The sequence below is a fragment of the Macaca thibetana genome, chromosome 12, assembly GCF_024542745.1.
Source record: "Macaca thibetana thibetana isolate TM-01 chromosome 12, ASM2454274v1, whole genome shotgun sequence".
NCBI lineage: Eukaryota > Metazoa > Chordata > Mammalia > Primates > Cercopithecidae > Macaca > Macaca thibetana.
In genome coordinates this window covers 10,597,688-10,617,204 of record NC_065589.1, presented here as the reverse complement: position 1 = coordinate 10,617,204, position 19,517 = coordinate 10,597,688, and the positions used below count along the sequence as shown (strand labels likewise).

The 19,517-nt window shown below is 40.6% G+C and overlaps 1 protein-coding gene across 3 annotated transcripts in view; it reads left to right on the top strand.

Annotated features, from left to right (window-relative positions):
- DIS3L2 (DIS3 like 3'-5' exoribonuclease 2) overlaps window positions 1-19,517 on the top strand; it is a 380,125-nt gene that overhangs the window by 75,163 nt on the left and 285,445 nt on the right. For all 3 annotated transcript variants that reach the window (XM_050751081.1, XM_050751079.1, XM_050751080.1), the window contains one exon: window positions 1,255-1,356. In XM_050751081.1, the coding sequence (XP_050607038.1) occupies window positions 1,255-1,356 (102 nt within the window). The remainder of the gene's footprint in view (window positions 1-1,254; window positions 1,357-19,517) is intronic.

Here is a 19,517-nt window from a genome sequence, read left to right as displayed (position 1 = left end):
CCATATTTCAGTTGTTCACTCTCTGTTTACTGGCTGTCTCTTCCAGATCTCTCTGAGAAGCTTGTCAAGAGGTCAACTACAGTCATGTTTTGTGGCTAACACAGTAGCTTTTCCTCGGGGACTAGGGTGGGGTCGGTTTTGGCAGAGTGTGCAGGCCACAGCTGTCAGCCCATAGCTAAACTGGAAATTGAGCAGAAAAACTGTTCTAGAAGATCTCTAATGGTTTGTAAGTGGAAACTGTAAAAAATGCTGAGTGACTAAAATCTACCCCCCCCCCCGCCTTTTTGATTTGGTGATTTTGGGATATTAATTTTAACTTTAACTAAAGTTTCATAGTAATCACCTTCAGTCCATTGAGTGTTATGTTAAATCTTATCTATGTCAGGTGTCCCTATTAGAAAAATTTGAGTGATGGTTTTCCAGACCCTTTTGCTGTCATCTCCTGTAAGAAAAAGTATTTTACTTCTTTCTTATTCTCTGAAAAAGAGCACATCATATAAACTTGTAGAGAAAAGAAGGATAAGAGTACATGTTTGTTGGTGAAACATTTTGAAAATATTTCATTTTCTCAGGAACCCTGACTGCTGCAGAAGGCCTGCATTTCCTTAGCTATTTTGTTTATTTAAAATTACAAAGTAATTTGGATTACTAAGAAGACTCTGGCACCTATTTAAGCCAAGAAGTTGACACTTGGGGAGTTCACTGGGGAGCCACATTATTTAAAGTGGTTTGTTTCTGAGTGAGTGAGGATGAAAGTGTCTGTACCTTGTGTTCATTGTCTGGAGTTCACAGTGGTCCTAAGTTGGCACAGTCGGTAGAGTGTGAAGATCATGTGATGAACCTCATATTACATCTCTTTCTTTCTCTTCTTTGCCCTCTGCTTAGGTCTCCATAAAAACAACCACAACTTACACTCTCTGCCACTTTCTTGGGGGGCATTATGAATTTGCTGGTTTCCTCCTAGAGAGCCCAAATCTTAGAACCATTGCTGCTCCTGCCCTCAGTTTGTTTTCTTGCGGGAGATTCTATGTTGTTCCTCTTCTGTTCTCTTGCATACCTTCTATTTTTATACTTCCTTGATATGTTAAAAATTCATTTAGTATTAAAAAGGTATCAACATGCTTTATTTAATACAAAAAAGGATAGCCTAAGAATAACTTGCTGTTTTCTATTTCAGTTATGAAAGCATGCAATCTGTTTTTTGCTTTATGTGTTTTTAAGCTCACTATTGTCTTATTTCTTTTTCCAACCTAGGATGGTGATCGAGACATTTTTATTGATGGGGTTGTTGCTCGTAATAGAGCCTTAAATGGGGATCTGGTGGTCGTGAAACTACTTCCCGAGGAGCAGTGGAAGGTGAGTTAAATTTTCCCTTCCTAATTATAGATTTCTTAGGACCTTTCACATTCCATGGTGCACCAACAAGGCATCATAAACTGGAGGAGTCACAGACCCCTCAGGCGCTGTGGTAAGATTGGGTGTGATCTTGGAAGCATGCTACTGAATGCTTGGAACTTAGAAGCATCTGCTGGGCAGATTGTGAATCATCTGAGTTGTTCGCCCTGCTCCCTCTCTAGTGATCCATCCTCCCTGTCACATGCCTTGCACTGGTTTTTGGTATTCTTTTGAATAAATACTGAGGGCCCATTCAAACTTGGTATGTATTATTTTCCTACATCCTATGCAGGGAGAACTAGAAAGACAAAGCCATGGAGACAGTGGCAGTCCCCACGCATTTCTGCTGCCTCCAGTGGAAAACCCAGGCAATACATATGGAGTTCTGTTGGCCCAGTTTGATGACTGGGTGATTGGCAGATAAAAATAGTTTGTCTGTGTTTTTATGAATCAGGGATTTAGTGGCAGAAGAAAATGTTTTTAATATGAGAATATTTTGGGTTTCAGTCTCCATCTATGTCTGTTAATTCGAAAGGAAGATATGGTTTTAGTGTTGATGGCTGTTTTAAATAAAAGTAAGGATCAGACATTGGAATGATTTGTGGTGACTGTCTTTGAATTGTCATGTAGGATTGGAGACTTGTATATCTAAGTCTGAATTTGTCTTCATATCATTTGTTTTATTTGGCTACATTCGTTGGTACTCGAGAATTTGGTGTTCTTCAATAAGATGTGTTATAGAGTAGTGATTAAAAGTATGGGCTTTTAGGCTAGGCTACTTAGATTTGAATCTCATCTCTGCCATTCATCTCTATAACTTTGAGCGAATTGTACAACCTTTCTGCTTCAAAGGTCTCATCTGTAAAATGGGAATAATCATGGTACCTACTTCATAGGTTTGTCATGAGAATTAAATGAGAATACATGTAAAAATTTTAGAATAGTACCTAAAAATCTTAGAATGGCAGGAACTCAAGAAATGTTCTTATTAGCTTTTCCAGAAAAGATGTGATGTGCACCACTGCACTCCAGCCTGGGCGATGGAGCTAGACTCTGTCTCCAAAAAAAAAAAAAAAAAAAAAAAAAAAAATGTGATGTGAGGAGCACCATTTTATCTCAGAGCTTTGTTGAGGAATACATTATTTTTAATCTGATACAACTGAAGTAATTGAATTATAGCTGTATGCCAGGTATTCATAGGGTATAGGGAATTCAGTCATGATTAGGACTGACATAGTTCTTGCCCTCATGGAGCTTATAGTTTAATGGGGACTGCAGGTAGGAAAAGACAGATACTGATCACATTTATACAAATTTAAGTGTAATTTTAATTAATGCTGTGAAGTGCAGGGTTTTTTTTTTCTTTCTTTTTTTAAAATTATACTCAAGTTCTGAGATACATGTGCAGAATGAGCAGGTTTGTTACATGTGCCATGATGGTTTGATGCACCCATTAACCCATCATCTACATTAGGTATTTCTCCTAATGCTATCCCTCCCCTTGCCCCCACCCCCCGAAAGGCCCCCTTGTGTGTGATGTTCCCCTCACTGTGCCCATATGTTCTCATTGTTCAACTCCCACTTATGAGTGAGAACATGTGGTGTTTGGTTTTCTGTTCCTGTGTTAGTTTGCTGAGAATGATGGTTTCCAGCTTCATCCATGTCCCTGCAAAGGACATGAGCTCATTCTTTTTTATGGCTGCATAGTATTCCATGTGTATATGTGCCACATTTTCTTTATCCAGCCTAACATTGATAGGCATTTGGGTTGGTTCCAAGTCTTTGCTATTATGAATAGTGCTGCAATAAACATATGTGCACATGTATCTTTATAGTGCAATGATTTATAATCCTTTGGGTATATACCCCATAGTGGGATTGCTGGGTCAAATGGTATTTCTAGTTCTAGATCCTTGAGGAATCACCACACTGTCTTCCACAATGGTTGAACTAATTTATACTCCCACCAACAGTGTAAAAGCATTTCTATTTCTCCGTATCCTCTCCAGCATCAGTCGTTTCCTGACTTTTTAGTGATTGCCATTCTTTTTTTTTTGTTGAGACGGAGTCTGGCTCTGCCTCCCAGGCTGGAGTGCAGTGGCCGGATCTCAGCTCACTGCAAGCTCCGCCTCCCGGGTTCACGCCATTCTCCTGCCTCAGCCTCCCGAGTAGCTGGGACTACAGGCGCCCGCCACCGCGCCTGGCTAGTTTTTTGTATACTAACTGGTGTGAGATGGTTGCATTTCTCTAATGACCAGTGATGATGAGCTTTTTTTATATGTCTGTTGGCCACATAAATGTCTTCTTTTGAAAAGTATCTGTTCATATCCTTCGCCCACTTTTTGATGTTTTTTTTTTTTTTTTTTCTTGTAAATTTAAATTCCTTGTAGATTCTGGATATTAGCCCTTTGTCAGATGGATAGATTGCAAAAATTTTCTCCCATTCTGTAGGTTGCCTGTTCACTTTGATGATAGTTTCTTTTGCTGTGCAGAAGCTCTTTAGTTTAATTAAATCCCATTTGTCAATTTTAGCTTTTGTTGCAATTGCTTTTCGTGTTTTAGTCATAAAGTCTTTGCCCATACCTATGTCCTGAATGGTATTGCCTAGGTTTTCTTCTAGGATTTTTATGGGTTTAGGTCTTATATATAAACCTTTATGTCATCTTGAGTTAATTTTTGTATAAGGTGTAAGGAAGGGGTCCAGTTTTAGTTTTCTACATATGGCTAGCCAGTTTTCCCAGCACCACTTATTAAATAGGGAATCCTTTCCCCATTGCTTGTTTTTGTCAGGTTTGTCAAAGACCAGATGGTTGTAGATGTGTGATGTTATTTCTGAGACATGTATTCTGTCCCATTGGTCTATATATCTGTTTTGGTACCAGTAGCATGCTGTTTTCATTACTGTAGGCTTGTAGTATGGCTTGAAGTCAGGTAGCATGATGCCTCCAGCTTTGTTCTTTTTTCTTAGGATCATCTTGGCTATACAGGCTCTTTTTTGGTTCCATATGAAATTTAAAATAGTTTTTTTCTAATTCTGTGGAGAAGGTCATTGGTAGCTTGATGGGAATAGCATTGAATCTGTAAATTACTTTGGGCAGTATGACCATTTTCATGATATTGATTCTTCCTATCCATGAGCATGGAATATTTTTCCATTTGTGTCCTCTCTTTCCTTGAGCAGTCATTTGTAGTTCTCCTTGAAGAGGTCCTTCAGATCCCTTGTAAGTTGTATTCCTAGCTACTTTATTCTCTTTGTAGCAGTTGTGAACGGGAGTTTGCTCATGATTTGGTGCTCTATTATTGGTGTATAAGAATGCTTGTGATTTTTGCACATTAATTTTGTATCCTGAGACTTTGCTGAAGTTGCTTATCAACTTAAGGAGATTTTGGGCTGAGACGATGGGGTTTTCTAAATATACAATCCTGTCATCTGCAAACAGAGATATTTTGACTTCCTCTCTTCCTGTTTGGATACCCTTTATTTCTTTCACTTGCCTGATTGCCCTGGCCAGAACTTCCAATACTGTGTTGAATAGGAGTGGTGAGAGAGGGCATCCTTGTCTTGTGCCGGTTTTCAAAGTAAATGCTTCCAGTTTTTGCCCATTCAGTATGATATTGGATGTGGGTTTGTCATAAATAGCTCTTACTATTTTGAGATATGTTCCAATACCTAGTTTATTGAGTGTTTTTAGCATGAAGCGGTGTTGAATTTTGTTGAAGGCCTTTTCTGCATCTATTGAGATAATCATGTGGTTTTTGTCATTAGTTCTGTTTATGTGATGGATTACGTTTATTGATTTGTGTATATTGAACCAGCCTGGCATCCCAGGGATGAAGCCAACTTATCGTGGTGGATAAGCTTTTTGATGTGCTGCTGGATTCGGTTTGCTAGTGTTTTATTGAGGATTTTTGCATTGATGTTCATCAGGGATGTTGGCCTGAAATTTTCTTTTTTTGTTGTGTCTCTGCCAGGTTTTGGTATCAGGATGATGCTGGCCTCATAAAATGAGTTAGGGAGGAGTCTCTCTTTTTCTATTGTTTAGAATACTTTCAGAAGGAATGGTACCGCTCCTCTTTGTACCTCTGGTAGAATTCGGCTGTGAATCCATCTGGTCCTGGACTTTTTTTGGTTGATAGGCTATTAATTACTGGCTCAATTTCAGAACTTGTTATTGGTCTATTCAGGGATTTGACTTCTTCCTGGTTTAGTCTTGGGAGGGTGTATGTGTTCAGGAATTTATCCATTTCTTCTAGATTTTCTAGTTTATTTGTGTAGAGGTGTTTATAGTATTCTCTGATGTTAGTTTGTATTTCAGTGGGATCAGTGGTGATCTCCCCTTTATCATTTGTTTATTGTGTTTATTTGATTCTTCTCTCTTTTCTTCTTTATTATTCTGTCTTGTGGTCTATTTTGTTAATGTTTTCAAAAAACCAGCTCCTGGACTCATCGATTTTTTCGAATGGTTTTTCATGTCTCTATCTCCTTCAGTTCTGCTCTGATCTTAGTTATTTCTTGTCTTCTGCTAACTTTTGAATTAGTCTGCGCTTGCTTCTCTAGTTCGTTTAATTGTGATGTTAGGGTGTCGATTTTAAATCTTTCCCGCTTTCTCCTGTGGGCATTTAGTGCTATAAATTTCCTTCTGAAGACTGCTTTAGTTGTATGCCAGAGATTCTGGTACATTGTGTCTTTGTTCTCATTGGTTTCAAAGAACTTATTTATTTTTGCCTTTATTTCATTATTTACCCAGTAGTCATTCAGGAGCAGGTTGTTCAGTTTCCATGTAGTTGTGTGGTTTTGAGTGAATTTTTTTTTTTTGAGATGGAGTCTTGCTCTGTCACCCAGGCTGGAGTGCAGTGGTGCGATCTCAGCTCACTGCAAGCTCCGCCTCCCGGGTTCACGCCATTCTCCTGCCTCAGCCTCCCAAGTAGCTGGGACTACAGGCGCCTGCCTCCACGCCCGGCTAATTTTTTGTATTTTTAGTAGAGATGGGGTTTCACCGTGTTAGCCAAGATGGTCTCAATCTCCTGACCTCATGATCCGCCCACCTTGGACTCCCAAAGTGCTGGGATTACAGGCATGAGCCACCACACCCAGCCTCGAGTGAGTTTCTTAATGCTGAATTCTAATTTGATTGCACTGTGGTCTGAGAGACTGCTTGTTAAGATTTCTGTTGTTTTGCGTTTGCTGAGGAGTGTTTTACTTCCAATTATGTGGTCAGTTTTAGAATAAGTGTGATGTGGTACTGAGAAGAATGTATATTCTTTTGATTTGGGGTGAAGAGTTCTGTAAATGTCTATTAGGTCCTCTTGATCCCGAGCTGAGTTCAAGTCCTGAATATCCTTGTTAATTTTTTGTCTCATTGATCTATTATTGACAGTGGGGTGTTAAAGTCTCCCACTATTATTGTGTGGGAGTCTAAGTCTCTTTGTGGGTCTCTAAGAACTTGCTTTATGAATCTGGGTGCTCCTGTATTGGGTGCATATATATTTAGGATAGTTAGCTCTTCTTGTTGCATTGATCCCTTTACCATTATGTAATGCCCTTCTTTGTCTTTTTGATCTTTGTTTGTTTAAAGTCTGTTTTATCAGAGACTAGGATTGCAACCCCTGCTTTTTTTTGCTTTCCATTTGCTTGGTAAATATTCCTCCATCTCTTTATTTTGAGTCTATGTGTGTCTCTGCATGTGAGATGGGTCTCCTGAATACAGCACACCGATGGGTCTTGACTCTTTATCCAGTTTACCAGTCTATGCCTTTTAATTGGGGGATTTAGCCTGTTTACATTTAAGTTTAATATTGTTTTGTGTGAATTTGATTCTGTCATTATGATGCTAGCTGTTTATTTTTCCCATTAGTTGATGCAGTTTCTTCATAGTGTCAATGATCTTTATGTTTTGGTTTGGTTTTTTTGCAGTGGCTGGTACCAGTTTTTACTTTGTATATTTAGTGCTTCTTTCAGGAGCTCTTGTAAGGCAAGCCTCGTGGTGACAAAATCCCTCCGGATTTGCTTGTCTGTAAAGGATTTTATTTCTCCTTCACTTATGAAGCTTAGTTTGGCTGGATACGAATTCTGGGTTGAAAATTCTTTTCTTTAAGAATGTTGAGTATTGGCCCCCATTCTCTTCTGGCTTGTAGGGTTTCTGCAGAGAGATCCACTGTTAGTCTGACAGGCTTCCCTTTGTGGGACCTTTCTCTCTGGCTGCCCTTAATATTTTTTCCTTCATTTCAACATTTTTCCTTCATTTCAACTTTTCCTTCATTTGTGACAATTATGTGTCTTGGGGTTGCCCTTCTCGAGAAGTATCTTTGTGGTGTTCTCTGTATTTCCCAAATTTGAATGTTGGCCTGTCTTGCTAGGTTGGGGAAGTTCTTCTGGATGGTATCCTGAAGTATGTTTTCCAACTTGGTTCCATTCTCCCGGTAACTTTAAGGTACACCAATCAAACGTAGGTTTGGTCTTTTCATATAGTTCCATATTTCTTGGAGGCTTTGTTATTTCCTTTTCATTCTTTTTTCTCTAATCTTGTCGTCATGCTTTATTTTATTATGTTGATCTTCAGTCTTTGATACCCTTTCTTCTACTTGATCAATTCATCTCTTGATACTTGTATATGCTTCACGAAGTTCTCGTGCTGTGTTTTTTAGCTCCAACAAGTCATTTATGTTCTTCTCTAAACTGGTTATTCTAGTGAGCAATTCCTCTAACCTTTTATCAAGGTTCTTAGCTTTCTTGCATTGAGTTAGTACATGCTCATTTAGCTCGGAGGAGTTTGTTATTACCCACTTTCTGAAGCCTACTTCTATCAGTTCGTCAAACTCATTCTCCATCCAGTTTTGTTCTTTTGCTGGCAAGGAGTTGTGATCCTTTGGAGAGAAGAGGCATTCTGGTTTTTGGAATTTTCAGCCTTTTTGTGCTGGTTTTTCCTCATCTTTGTGGATTTATTTACCTTTGGTTTTTCCTGTTGGTGACCTTCGGATGGAGTTTTTGCATGGTGATCCTTTTTGTTGATGTTGATGCTATTGCTTTCTGTTTGTTAGTTCTCCTTCTAACAGTCAGGCCCCTCTTCTGCAGGTCTACTGGAGTTTGCTGGAGGTCCACTCCAGACCCTGTTTGCTTGGGTATTACCAGTGGAGGCTGCAGAACAACAAAGTTTGCTGTCTCCTCCTTCCTCTGGAAGCTTCATCCCAGAGGGGCACCCACCAGATGCCAGCTGGAGCTCTCCTGTGTGAGGTGTCTGTTGACCCCTGCTGGGAGGTGTCTCCGTATCAGGAGGCACAGGGGTCAGGGACCCACTTGAATAGGCTGTCTGTCCCTTATCAGAGCTTGAGTGCTGTGCTGGGAGATCTGCTGCTCTCTTCAGAGCTGGCAAGCAGGAACGTTTGTCTGCTGAAGCTGCACCCACAGCCGACCTTTCCCCCAGGTGTTCTGTCCCACGGAGGTGGGAGTTTTATCTATAAGCCCCTGACTGGGGCTGCTGCCTTTCTTTCAGAGATGCCCTGCCCAGAGAGGAGGACTCTAGAGAGGTAGTCTGGCTACAGGGGCTTTGCAGTGCTGCAGTGGGCTCTGCCTAGCTCGAACTTACTGGTGGCTTTGTTTACACTGCAAGGGGAAAACTGCCTACTCAAGCCTCAGTAATGGTGGACGCGCCTCCCCAACCAAGCTTAAGTGTCCCAGGTCGACTTCAGCCTGCTGTGCTGGCAGTGAGAATTTCAAGCCAGTGGATCTTAGCTTGCTGGGCTCCATGAGGGTGGAGTCTGCTGAGCTAGATCACTTTGCTCCCTGGCTTCAGCCCCCTTTCCAGGGGAGTGAACGGTTCTCTCTTACTGATGTTCCAGGTGTCACTGGGATATGAAAAAAAAAAAAAAAAACTGCAGCTAGCTTGCTGTCTGCCCCAACAACTGCCCAGTTTTGTGCTTGAAACCCAGGGCCCTTGTGGTATAGGCACCCAAGGGAATCTCCTGGTCTGAGGGTTGCAAAGACCGTGGGAAAAGCATAATATCTGGACCAGAGTACACTGTTCCTCACAGCACGGTCCCTCATGGCTTCCTTTGGCTAGCGGGGGGAGTTCCCTGACTCCTTGTGCTTCCTGGGTGAGGTAACACCTCGCCCTGCTTTGGCTTGCCCTCTGTGGGCTGCACCCACTGGCTAACCAGTCCCAGTGAGATGAACCAGGTGCCTCAGTTGGAAATGCAGAAATCACCCACCTTCTGCGTTGGTTTCACTGGGAGCTGCAGACAGGAACTGTTCCTATTTGGCCATCTTGTCTGGGAATCCTCTTTTTTCCTTTTGAATTACAGTGAACTTTCCTAGTTCAGATCCACCTCCCAGCTTCATCCCCAGTTGCTGCCAATTGTTGATATGGTATCCTCCCTGGATTCCTTGAAAGCATAGCTAAGGGCTGGCTTCAGAAGTTCTGGGTATATAGGTTGATTTAGGTCGCTTCGTGTTTTCTTGAATCTAGCCTAGTGATGACCAGGTCCAAGAAGACAAGAGAAGTGTGTTAGGGCCAGGTCAAACCAAAGGAAACATTCCTAGAGGTCATTTCAGGGAGTAAAGAGGCAGCATGGTAATGAAGAAGAGCCAAAGAAAGAACAGAGAGATGGTGGCATCTTTTGACCTAAGACATGAGAATGGTAGAATAGGGAGAAGCAGAAGAATGGTTAGCAAGCTGGGTGGGTCTAGACCAGACCAGAGCAGGTATAGGTGCTGACTGGTTGAACATTAGGCATGGAAAGCATACAGTAGAGCACTAGTAGAGCTCTACAAAAGTGGATGAGGTTGCTTAAAAGTTCTAGGCCAAGTTACCTGGCATCCTTTCTGCCTTTGGACCCAGGCAACAGATGGCCAAAATAAGGAAACATATGAATAAGTAAGTCTGTTGCATTGTTTTCCTTGGTTCTCACCCTCTTTATTGGTAAGACAGTCAGCACAGCCTTTCCTGTGCTGTTAGAAGTGCTCTTGCTTCAGGCAGGAAGTCTAAGAAGATGGGGTAGGTTGTTGACCAAAGCTTGGGGGTAGGTTGAGGATTAAAGCATTTGCTGTTGCTGAGGTCTGGAAGGAAAGGTTTGGGACTTGAGCATTCTTGTTTCTGCCTTGGTGCCTTTTTTTCTTGGACAAAAATCTGTACCTCTTTTAAAACCCAATACAATAAAGTTGTGTTTTTCCCTAGAGGCCTAATTTTATGAATTTCTAGGTCATAAAATTAGTTTAGTGTTATGTATTTCTATAAACTCTTATCTGTTTAACTAGCTCCTACAGAGGGGCTGCTGGCTGCCTCTGAAGCTTTCAGAAGATTTGAAATGTAGAGGGTAGCCCCGGGTTCCTTATTATTTTGTTTCTGTGGAGCTCCTGAGAGTCTTCACAGGGGCTGCCTGACAATTGCTTTTTGTATTAAAGTCAGCCCCATTAGGTATGTCTCTCAGGCCTCATTAGTTAGAACATTTCACAGCTTCTCATTCTGAAGTGGGGGAGTTCTGCTGGCCTTAGCCCACCTGTGATAGTTGTTGGTGACAGGGTCAAAGTAGGGAGAAGAGAATATTCAGACTGTCATCAAGAATCCCTGACGTCTAGAATATAAACATCTCCAAACATACTGGCCAATTGTCTTATAGGTTTGTTAGTACAAAAGCATATTGTTATCAAAGGAATCTGTAGTCACTAGCGTGAGCCAATGTGGATTAATTGGATTATTCATCTTTGCTTCTTTCTGCTTGTTATGCTCACTCCTCTTGGGTATGTAAACTACAGGGCTTTTGGGGTTTTAGAAAAAACAACAGTTCTTTTCGTTGTAGTAGTAAATAGTCAATTTATTTCACAGCATGATTTTTGGCAAAATAGATAGCTGTATGAGTATCAAGCTGTGAGGCAATAATGAAAAATAATTTACTCTTATATAACTCTTTGAAGTTCAGATTCTTCGACATTTTTACTGTTTCCTTATACTTTTTATTGCAGACATTTGATGAAAGATAGTTGAGGGGCAAATGATAGTTTCTTCCTTTGTCAGTTGGGATATTAAGGTACTGTGAGAGTAAGTGGCTGGTTTGAGGACTGAGAGTTTTTGGCAGAACCAGGGACAGAATCCAGATCTCTTGACTTTCGGCTTAATGTCCTTTTCCCCAGATTTTCGAAGTGGAGATCATGTCCCCAAATGGTTAGGAAGCATTGATCCTGACAATTCTGCCTGGAGCAGTTCAAGGTACCCAGTGGCTTCTCATCTGCCATTCATCCTGCCCTGTGCTAGATCCTAGAAATACAAAGTAGAATAGGTCAAAGGCTTTGCCCTTCAGGAGTTCATAGGCTGGTTGGGAAGAGAATGGAAACAATTATGGTAAGGTTTGCAGGATGGAAACAGAAATACCACATTGTTATGGGAGAAACAAACTCTATTTGAAAGAATTGGGGAAGATTTCATAGAGATTACATTAGAGTTAAGGTTTAAAGGATGGGAATAGAGAAAGAGAGAGGATTTATTTTATTTCAAGATGAGAATGATTTGGCAAGAGAGGATTGTGAAAATTTCAGGTTTCAGGGAGGCATGTATGGATCAAAGCTTTCTCTTCCTGCTATACTATTGGCTGAGTACGGCAGCCTCTCTACTAACTCTCCCAGACACTGGAAGAAGCAGGGGGCTCCTAACTCCTCTCAGGATCCTGCCCTCAAGGGAGACTGAAAGGGGGACCATGGCACCCTTTTACAGAGACTCTTGGAACATTGCTGCCTGCTCGGTAAACTCTTGTTTGCCATTTATTTGATCTTCGCCCTGCTTCTTCCATTCTCTTTCCTTTTCTTCATCAAGTTCACCTCCCATAACCATAGCCCATACTTGTCTTTCATCTTTTGGTTAACCGTAATGAGTTTATTCTATTATTTTCCTTCTTTTAATACCCCAATACAGTAAATTACAAATATGCATGTATAAACCCTGTGGGTGCTAATAACAACTGCTAACTTATTGGTGCTTACTGTGTACCAGGTGCTATATTTAGTGCCTTGTACTATTCTTTTGTATGTTGTTACCTCTATCCCAATTTTGTGAATGAGAAAACTGGGGCTTAGTTTAAACATCTTATTTAGGGAACATATAACTAAGGAGTAACAGAGTGGAATTCAGATTTATATCTCCTGGCTTCATGATCACATTGTTATTTGTTATTCCAGAGATATCAAGGAGAGAGTTATTTGATCTGTAGACAGATATTGTCAGGTGTCATAAAAATTAACACACATTTAGAAAATAACAATATATGCTTTAGCATTAGGTAATAGGTAATATCTTAAGTTGCCATCAAGAAGATGACTGTATCAGTTGATATAACTAAAAGTTTAGTGTTAGTCTCAGAAAATAAACAATTCAGAAAATATTAATTAGAATTCTAGTGGTTGTATCTTAGGACTGGAGAGGTATGATAGGACATTATGGAGACAGGTGTTGAGAATGAGGGAGAACCTTAACGGATACCTGCCCTAGACAGTGGAGCTGACCCAACAATAAAAGTCAAATCAGAGTTGCAGCTTGCTGTTCAAGGCGAAGAGTCAAAGGGGTTACAGACCCAGATGCCATTCCTGCAGATCCCAAATTCATAGTACTTGGATGCACAGGTATTCAAAAGGCAAGTAGGCAGTTGTCATTTAGGAGGAAGTGGGTCCTACTGGGGCTTTGGGACAGGGTGCTAAGTTCAGAAATGTGGGACTGTTTTCTTATAAGCAGAGTGGTAGAAGCAGCCACTGGGCTAGGAGTCAAGGATAGGATTTGATCCTTAAGCTAGGAGAATTGACTAGAGTCATATTGGGAGCAAGAACCAAAGCAGAGGACCAGCCTTGAGAGCCAGAATTCTGAGTCTTTCTTTGGTTGTACCAAAGGAGTCCTGGGAGCGCAGAATTCAGCTATGGTGTCTTAGTTGATGCAGCCGTAGTGATTGGCTCAGAGAAAATAAGAGTAAAAGAGGCTGACAGAGCATATCAAAATTACACTCAATCGGCAAAACAACGTGATACGGAACATAACTAGCAAAAGAGGTGGATTTCAAATGAATCTTTTACTCATTGGAACTTTGTTAAAAATATAGTAAGACAGGCAGGAATCTACTTGATACATTGATACCTGTTGGAAACCTAATAATGCTAGGGACTCATTTCTCCCACATGTATTTGTGCAGCACCTGCAGGGTACTGAGAGGATAGAGTGGGAATAAATCAGTCAAGTACTTTGTTAGCAAATCTAAATTTCTCTCAAGATGGGATTATTTCACTTAACTTACAGCAGAGCAAAGTCTATATATGATTTAAGGAGGTAGGGTTCAGCAAGGGAATAATAGATGTATAGTTATTTCGGAAGAGATTGGCACTGAAAGAAAGAAATAACTCGAGTTTGAAAGAATAAAGGAAGTGTTGATAGGAGTGACTACTGTTGTTCTAAATTAAACAAACGTAGAAATCAAAGTGCACATTTAATCCCTAATTTTCAATGGTTGTTTCAAACCTCCTTATGGTCACATGAAATTGGTCTAGTACAGTAAATTGTTTCCTTTGACAACTAAGTTTTCCTTCAAGTGATTGTTTTAAAGTTTTGTGTTCTAAGTTCTTTAAATATGCACCCATCATACTAGATTATATTTAATCCATTCTCTTACATAACCACTATCATTTTGGATTGCTCTCAATTCCAGTGGAATTAGAATTTCTTAGAACTGTTTGGTTTCTTGGCCTGCATGGCAGGCCTAAAAGAGGCTTGGAAGGTACTCAATGATGGGAGGGCAAGGTCTTTGGAGCCTCCATCAAGAGTAGTATGGTAGGTGAGGTATATCCACTAACATGATCAGATTTTCCCAAGATTGCTATATACAGACTATTTTTAACAGTCATCTTTTTTTCTTCATTACTGCCAGCTCTGGATCAAATACTTCAGGTTCTTGCCTGCTTTAAACATGCCCTCAGATCTCTGTAATTCAAGTTGAAATGTCTGAAATAAGGAAAGTATTGTTTAAGGATAGAGTAGCTTATTTATGCTGGGAAACTCCCAGTTAATATTTCAGGGTTATTTTCTAGAAAACTTATTTATCTCTCCTTAACCCCATGGAGATGTTTTGGTGAAAACCACATTTATTGTAACGCATGAGTTAATGTAGATAAAATACTTAAGGCAGTGATGGCACATTCTAAGTGCTCGAGAGATGTCAGGTATTACTACTATTAGTCTTAGAAATGAGGACCAAGAACATGGTTTAGCCACAACACATGATAACTCAGGTTTACTTTTTCTAGCTCTTGAATGTACCACATTTACTGAAAGAAGACAAAATATTCACGTAAAATGTTGGTGTCTTAGTACGTGTTTCTTTGAGTCATCTGCCTTGCTGAACAACTGTATGATAGGCAAGGTTATACTCTGGAATTATGTGGTTTATTTCTTACTCATGCTCACTGCCCATCAAGATCATCTAGGGGCTTTCCTTTGCATTATCTTTACTCCAGACCCCAGGATGGATGGAACATAGACCATCAGAAGTGCTCCCTTTCTCTGTGGCAGAAGGAAACAGAGCCAAGGAGGGCCACATTTAAAATGCCCCTGTCCAGAAGTGATGGAGTCACTTCTGCCAGTAGCTCATTGGCAAGAATGAGGCACGTGACACCACCCAACCACAAGAGGACCAAGAAGTGCAGTCCTACCAAATGTCTGCAAGTAGGGATATAACAGGACGTATCTGGTAAACTGTGCTAATGACTCTCACACTGGACTAATTAGATGCATTATGTATTGCATTCCTGGCTAGCTCATTGGCAAGAATGAGGCACGTGACACCACCCAACCACAAGAGGACCAAGAAGTGCAGTCCTACCAAATGTCTGCAAGTAGGGATATAACAGGACGTATCTGGTAAACTGTGCTAATGACTCTCACACTGGACTAATTAGATGCATTATGTATTGCATTCCTGGCTAGCCATCTGAAAAGCATATGACACTGGTCATGGCAAAAGCTTCAGTATTGCTTACTACAAATATATCCCCACTCTTGAAAGTAGAATTCAGAAGGAACCTGAAAATGTTCTGGTTGGTCTGTCTACAAGATCACCCTCAGTCATGTAATTATTGCTTTAAAGTACAGGGTATGATAACAAGTAAATTTGTTGATTTTGTAATTAAGTTAATGGTGTAGTGGTACAGTTTTTGTAAGTGAAAGGCAAGGAAGTTATACTTTAAGGAAACGTACTGACATTTACTTGGTAATATTTATAAACCATAAAGAGTTTATCATTAATAGTAGTATTGTGATATTGCTGCTTGCTACTGCTATTGTTCAAATTCTCATTTTTTATTAAAATTTTAGTAGACTTTTGTCTTATAGAAACTAGTAATGATTTAGGGCATATACATAACTGTCTTGTGAATTTAGGCAGTATTATGTACTGCATTGGAGACTTCTGAAAATATGGTAGATTTGGAAAACTACAGATACTATTTTATTTTTGAGCTTAAAATGCAAGCTAGGGATATAAAGTGGCAAGAGATGAGGCCAGGCTGGCAGATGGAGAGGCAGGGGTGGTGGTGGTGGTGTCATATTGTGAAAGGTCTAACTGTGTAAGAGAGTTCAGTTGTTATGTAGTCACTGGGGAGTCACTGAATGATTTTGAGGAAGGTGACATAGTCACATTGTATATTAAATATCATTGTGGTGGTAGGGTGTGAAGGACTTAAAGGAAAGGGGCGAAATTGGTGGGAGACTGAAAAGAAAATTATGTATTGAGAGTCCCAGTGAGAGATGAAGTCACAGTGCCCATGTGAAATACAAGGAGGAGATGAATTTAAGACTGTTTAATAAGCTAGAACATGGTGATGGATTATAGGAAGAAGCTGCGATGACTTCTACGTTAGGCTCAGGTAATTGAGGGAATGGTGACACCCTTTGCCAAGATAGAATTTAGGAAGGGGAACAAGGACAGAAGTTAGAGTAGGATGATAAACTTGTTTAGACATGTTGAGTTTGAGATGCCTGGGGACATACAAGTATATAAAGCTAGAAGGCATTTAGATATTAGGATTTAGAGTTCAGAAGTCAGAACTTGGCTAGAGGTAGAGATTTGGGTGTCGTCAATTGCACTTGAATAAATGGACATTTTATAGAGAAATAAAAGAAGACCTCTGAGGATAGAGCCTGAGGAATACCAAAACTTAGTGGGTATGCAGAAGAAGAGGATCTAGGAAAGAATGCTGAGGAGTGGTGGCCAGCAAGGAAGGAGGAACAGCAGCAGGGAATGATGTGCCAGAAACCAAGCTGATGAGCCTTGGAAGGAGGAGAAAGTGCCCTGTTGCTTATATGCCCAGTGAGAAGATCTCCTGAGAAGTTAGCTTTGACTAATGTGGAGCCATCTGTGACATTGATCAGAACATTTTTAATGGGAGTAGAGAAGGCAGAACCCAAACCACAGTGAGTGAAGGAGTGCATGAAGGAGACAGAGAAAGGGTAGTGATTTAAGAATAAGAGGCACAGAGATGCTGTTTTTTGTTCTGGTATGAGAGAAACTTGACTTAAATATGATATCCTAAGCCAGATTTCTTAAAGGCAGGGCTTCAGATGGAGATTTTCACTTAAGTAGTGTATATTTGTGAAAAATTTCTGATCTATACCAAATTACTTAACATTTAATTAGGAAAATCATGGCCCAGATCAAAAGTTAGAATTTGAGAACAGCACTGAGAATGAACTAGTTATAAAGCTAAAAGAAGTTGGGAATGGCTAGTAAGACAGTGAACTGACCATGCAGCACACAGCTGAGGGAGAAACATTTCAAAATAGGCCCCAGAGGAAGCCAGATCAGGTTTTAGGAGCAAATGTACTGGGGACGATTGGCCATAAGAAGGGATCTCCCTGTGGTGATTTTTGAGAGCATAGGAACCTTTCTAAAACAGGAGTTGGCAAACTTCCTCTGTAAAGGGCCAGATAGTAAATGTTTTAAGCTCTGTAGGCCATACAGTTCTGTCACAACTACTCAACTCTGCCATTGTAACAGGAAAGCAGCCACAGACTTTATGTAAATGAATAACCACAGCTAAGTTTCAATAAAACTTTGTTGACAAAAACAAATGGATTTGGCCTGTGAGTTATAGTTTACCAACCCCTGATCTAGAGGCATTATCACACTTCATGAAGGACTTCGTTCCTGCCCCAGTAAGGAACCCGGTGAGGCTAGACACAGACGCCTTATTCTCACCCCTAAAGGGCTTGCAAACTCTGCTGGGAAATGTCTCACTATTTAGGCTCCATCTCATAATTCAAGCTTGTAGTTCTTGAGTCTTTTGATTTTAAATCAGAAAATGTTAAGGAGTCTCTATCTCTGTGGGTGTTTGGGTAGTTGACTGGATTCTATATTTTGTTTTTTAGAGTTTTTTCTTTAATAATGTGTATGAATATTGAGCTTACAGCTTATTAATTCTATATGTATTTGCTTTAGATCCTTTTCAATCAGATTAGAAATGGATCCTGAAGATTAAGGTGTAAGTAATATTTGTGGAAATAGGAAATTGAATAGGGAGTACATTGTCCATCTTAACTTTCTGGCATGGCTCTCTCTCTTTACTGCTGCTTGTGCCTGCTTCTCATGTACTTCGTCATCCAGTGTCCTGGGGCCTCTACCCTTATGCTTCAGGCGTTTTTGCCATTCTCTTGAGCAGTGAGTAGCATGAATTCGTGTTTGCGGTGATCAGAGAAAAGATAAGTAGTTTTCCACATAGTCCTTTTTAGATGCCAAACTGGCACGATTTGTGTCACCAGAAAAATTTTCAGAGGTACAGGATATAGTAGTACAGACTAGTACCAAGTTAGCTAAAGGTCAGTGCTCTTAGGCAAGTGACAAAGGTTATTTCAAGAGTATAATGCTACAAGTAGGAAGTGAATTCAGAGTCAGGAACCTAAGAGGTTTCTAACAGATTGGAGCATAGAAAATGAGAGTGATTGAGATAAATGGTTTAGAATAGGGGTCCCTAACCACCAGACCATGGACTAGTATTTCGTCTGTTTACAGTCACTCCCCATTGCTCACATCACTCCCTGAGCTCCGCCTCCTGTTAGATCAGCAGCGGCATTAGATTCTCACAGGAACGCTAACCCTATTGTGAACTTCGCATATGAGGGATCTAGGTTGTGTGTTCCTTTTGAGAATCAAATGCTTGATGACCTGTCACTGTCTCCTGTCACCCCCAGATGGAACTGTCTAGTTGCAGGAAAACAAGCTCAGGGCTCCCACTGATTCTACATTATGGGCGAGTTGTATAATTATTTCATTATGTATTACAATGTAATAATAATAGAAATAAAGTGTACAATAAATGTAATGTGTGTGAATCATCCCAAAACCATGCCCCTGGTTTGTGGAAAAATTGTCTTCCATGAAACTGGTCCCTGGTGCCAAAAAGTTGCGGACCGCTGGTTTAGAATGTAGGCTGTCAGCAAGGAAGGGGCCTCATCCACTTATGCAGTGCCTCCTTCAGACTTAGACTGAGTGCCTATTATGAGTCAGGTATAGTCCTATATCTCAGGAATACAGTAAGGCATAAAATAGGGTCCTGATTGTATCTAAACCATGGAACATAGGAAATGACTGCTTGCTCAGTTCTCCCAATGATGGTACTTAAGTAGTGCCATTCCAGATGGAAAGTAGAGCCATAATTTATTATTTATTATTATTTTTTTGAGACAGTCTCACTCTGTCACCCAGGCTGGAGTGCAGTGGCGCGATCTCAGCTCACTGCAACCTCCGCCTCCTGGCTTCAAGCGATTCTCCTGCCTCAGCCTCCTGAGTAGCTGGGATTATAGGCATGTGCCACCACACCCGACTAATTTTTGTTTTTTTTTTTTGTTGTTGTTGTTAGTAGAGACAGGGTTTCACCATGCTGTTCAGGCTGGTCTTGACTCCTGACCTCGTGATCCACCTGCCTTGGCCTCTCAAGGTGCTGGGATTACAGGTGTGAGCCACTGCGCCCGGCCATGTAGTCGTTATTTATTACATGTAGTGGATGCCTTGGTGTATGGGGGCTTAATTCTCCTGGGAACTCAGGTTGAGAAAATCAGTCTAGTGGAGCAATAATAGAGTGGTAAGTGCAGTGATAGAGAAAAAGTCCTGGG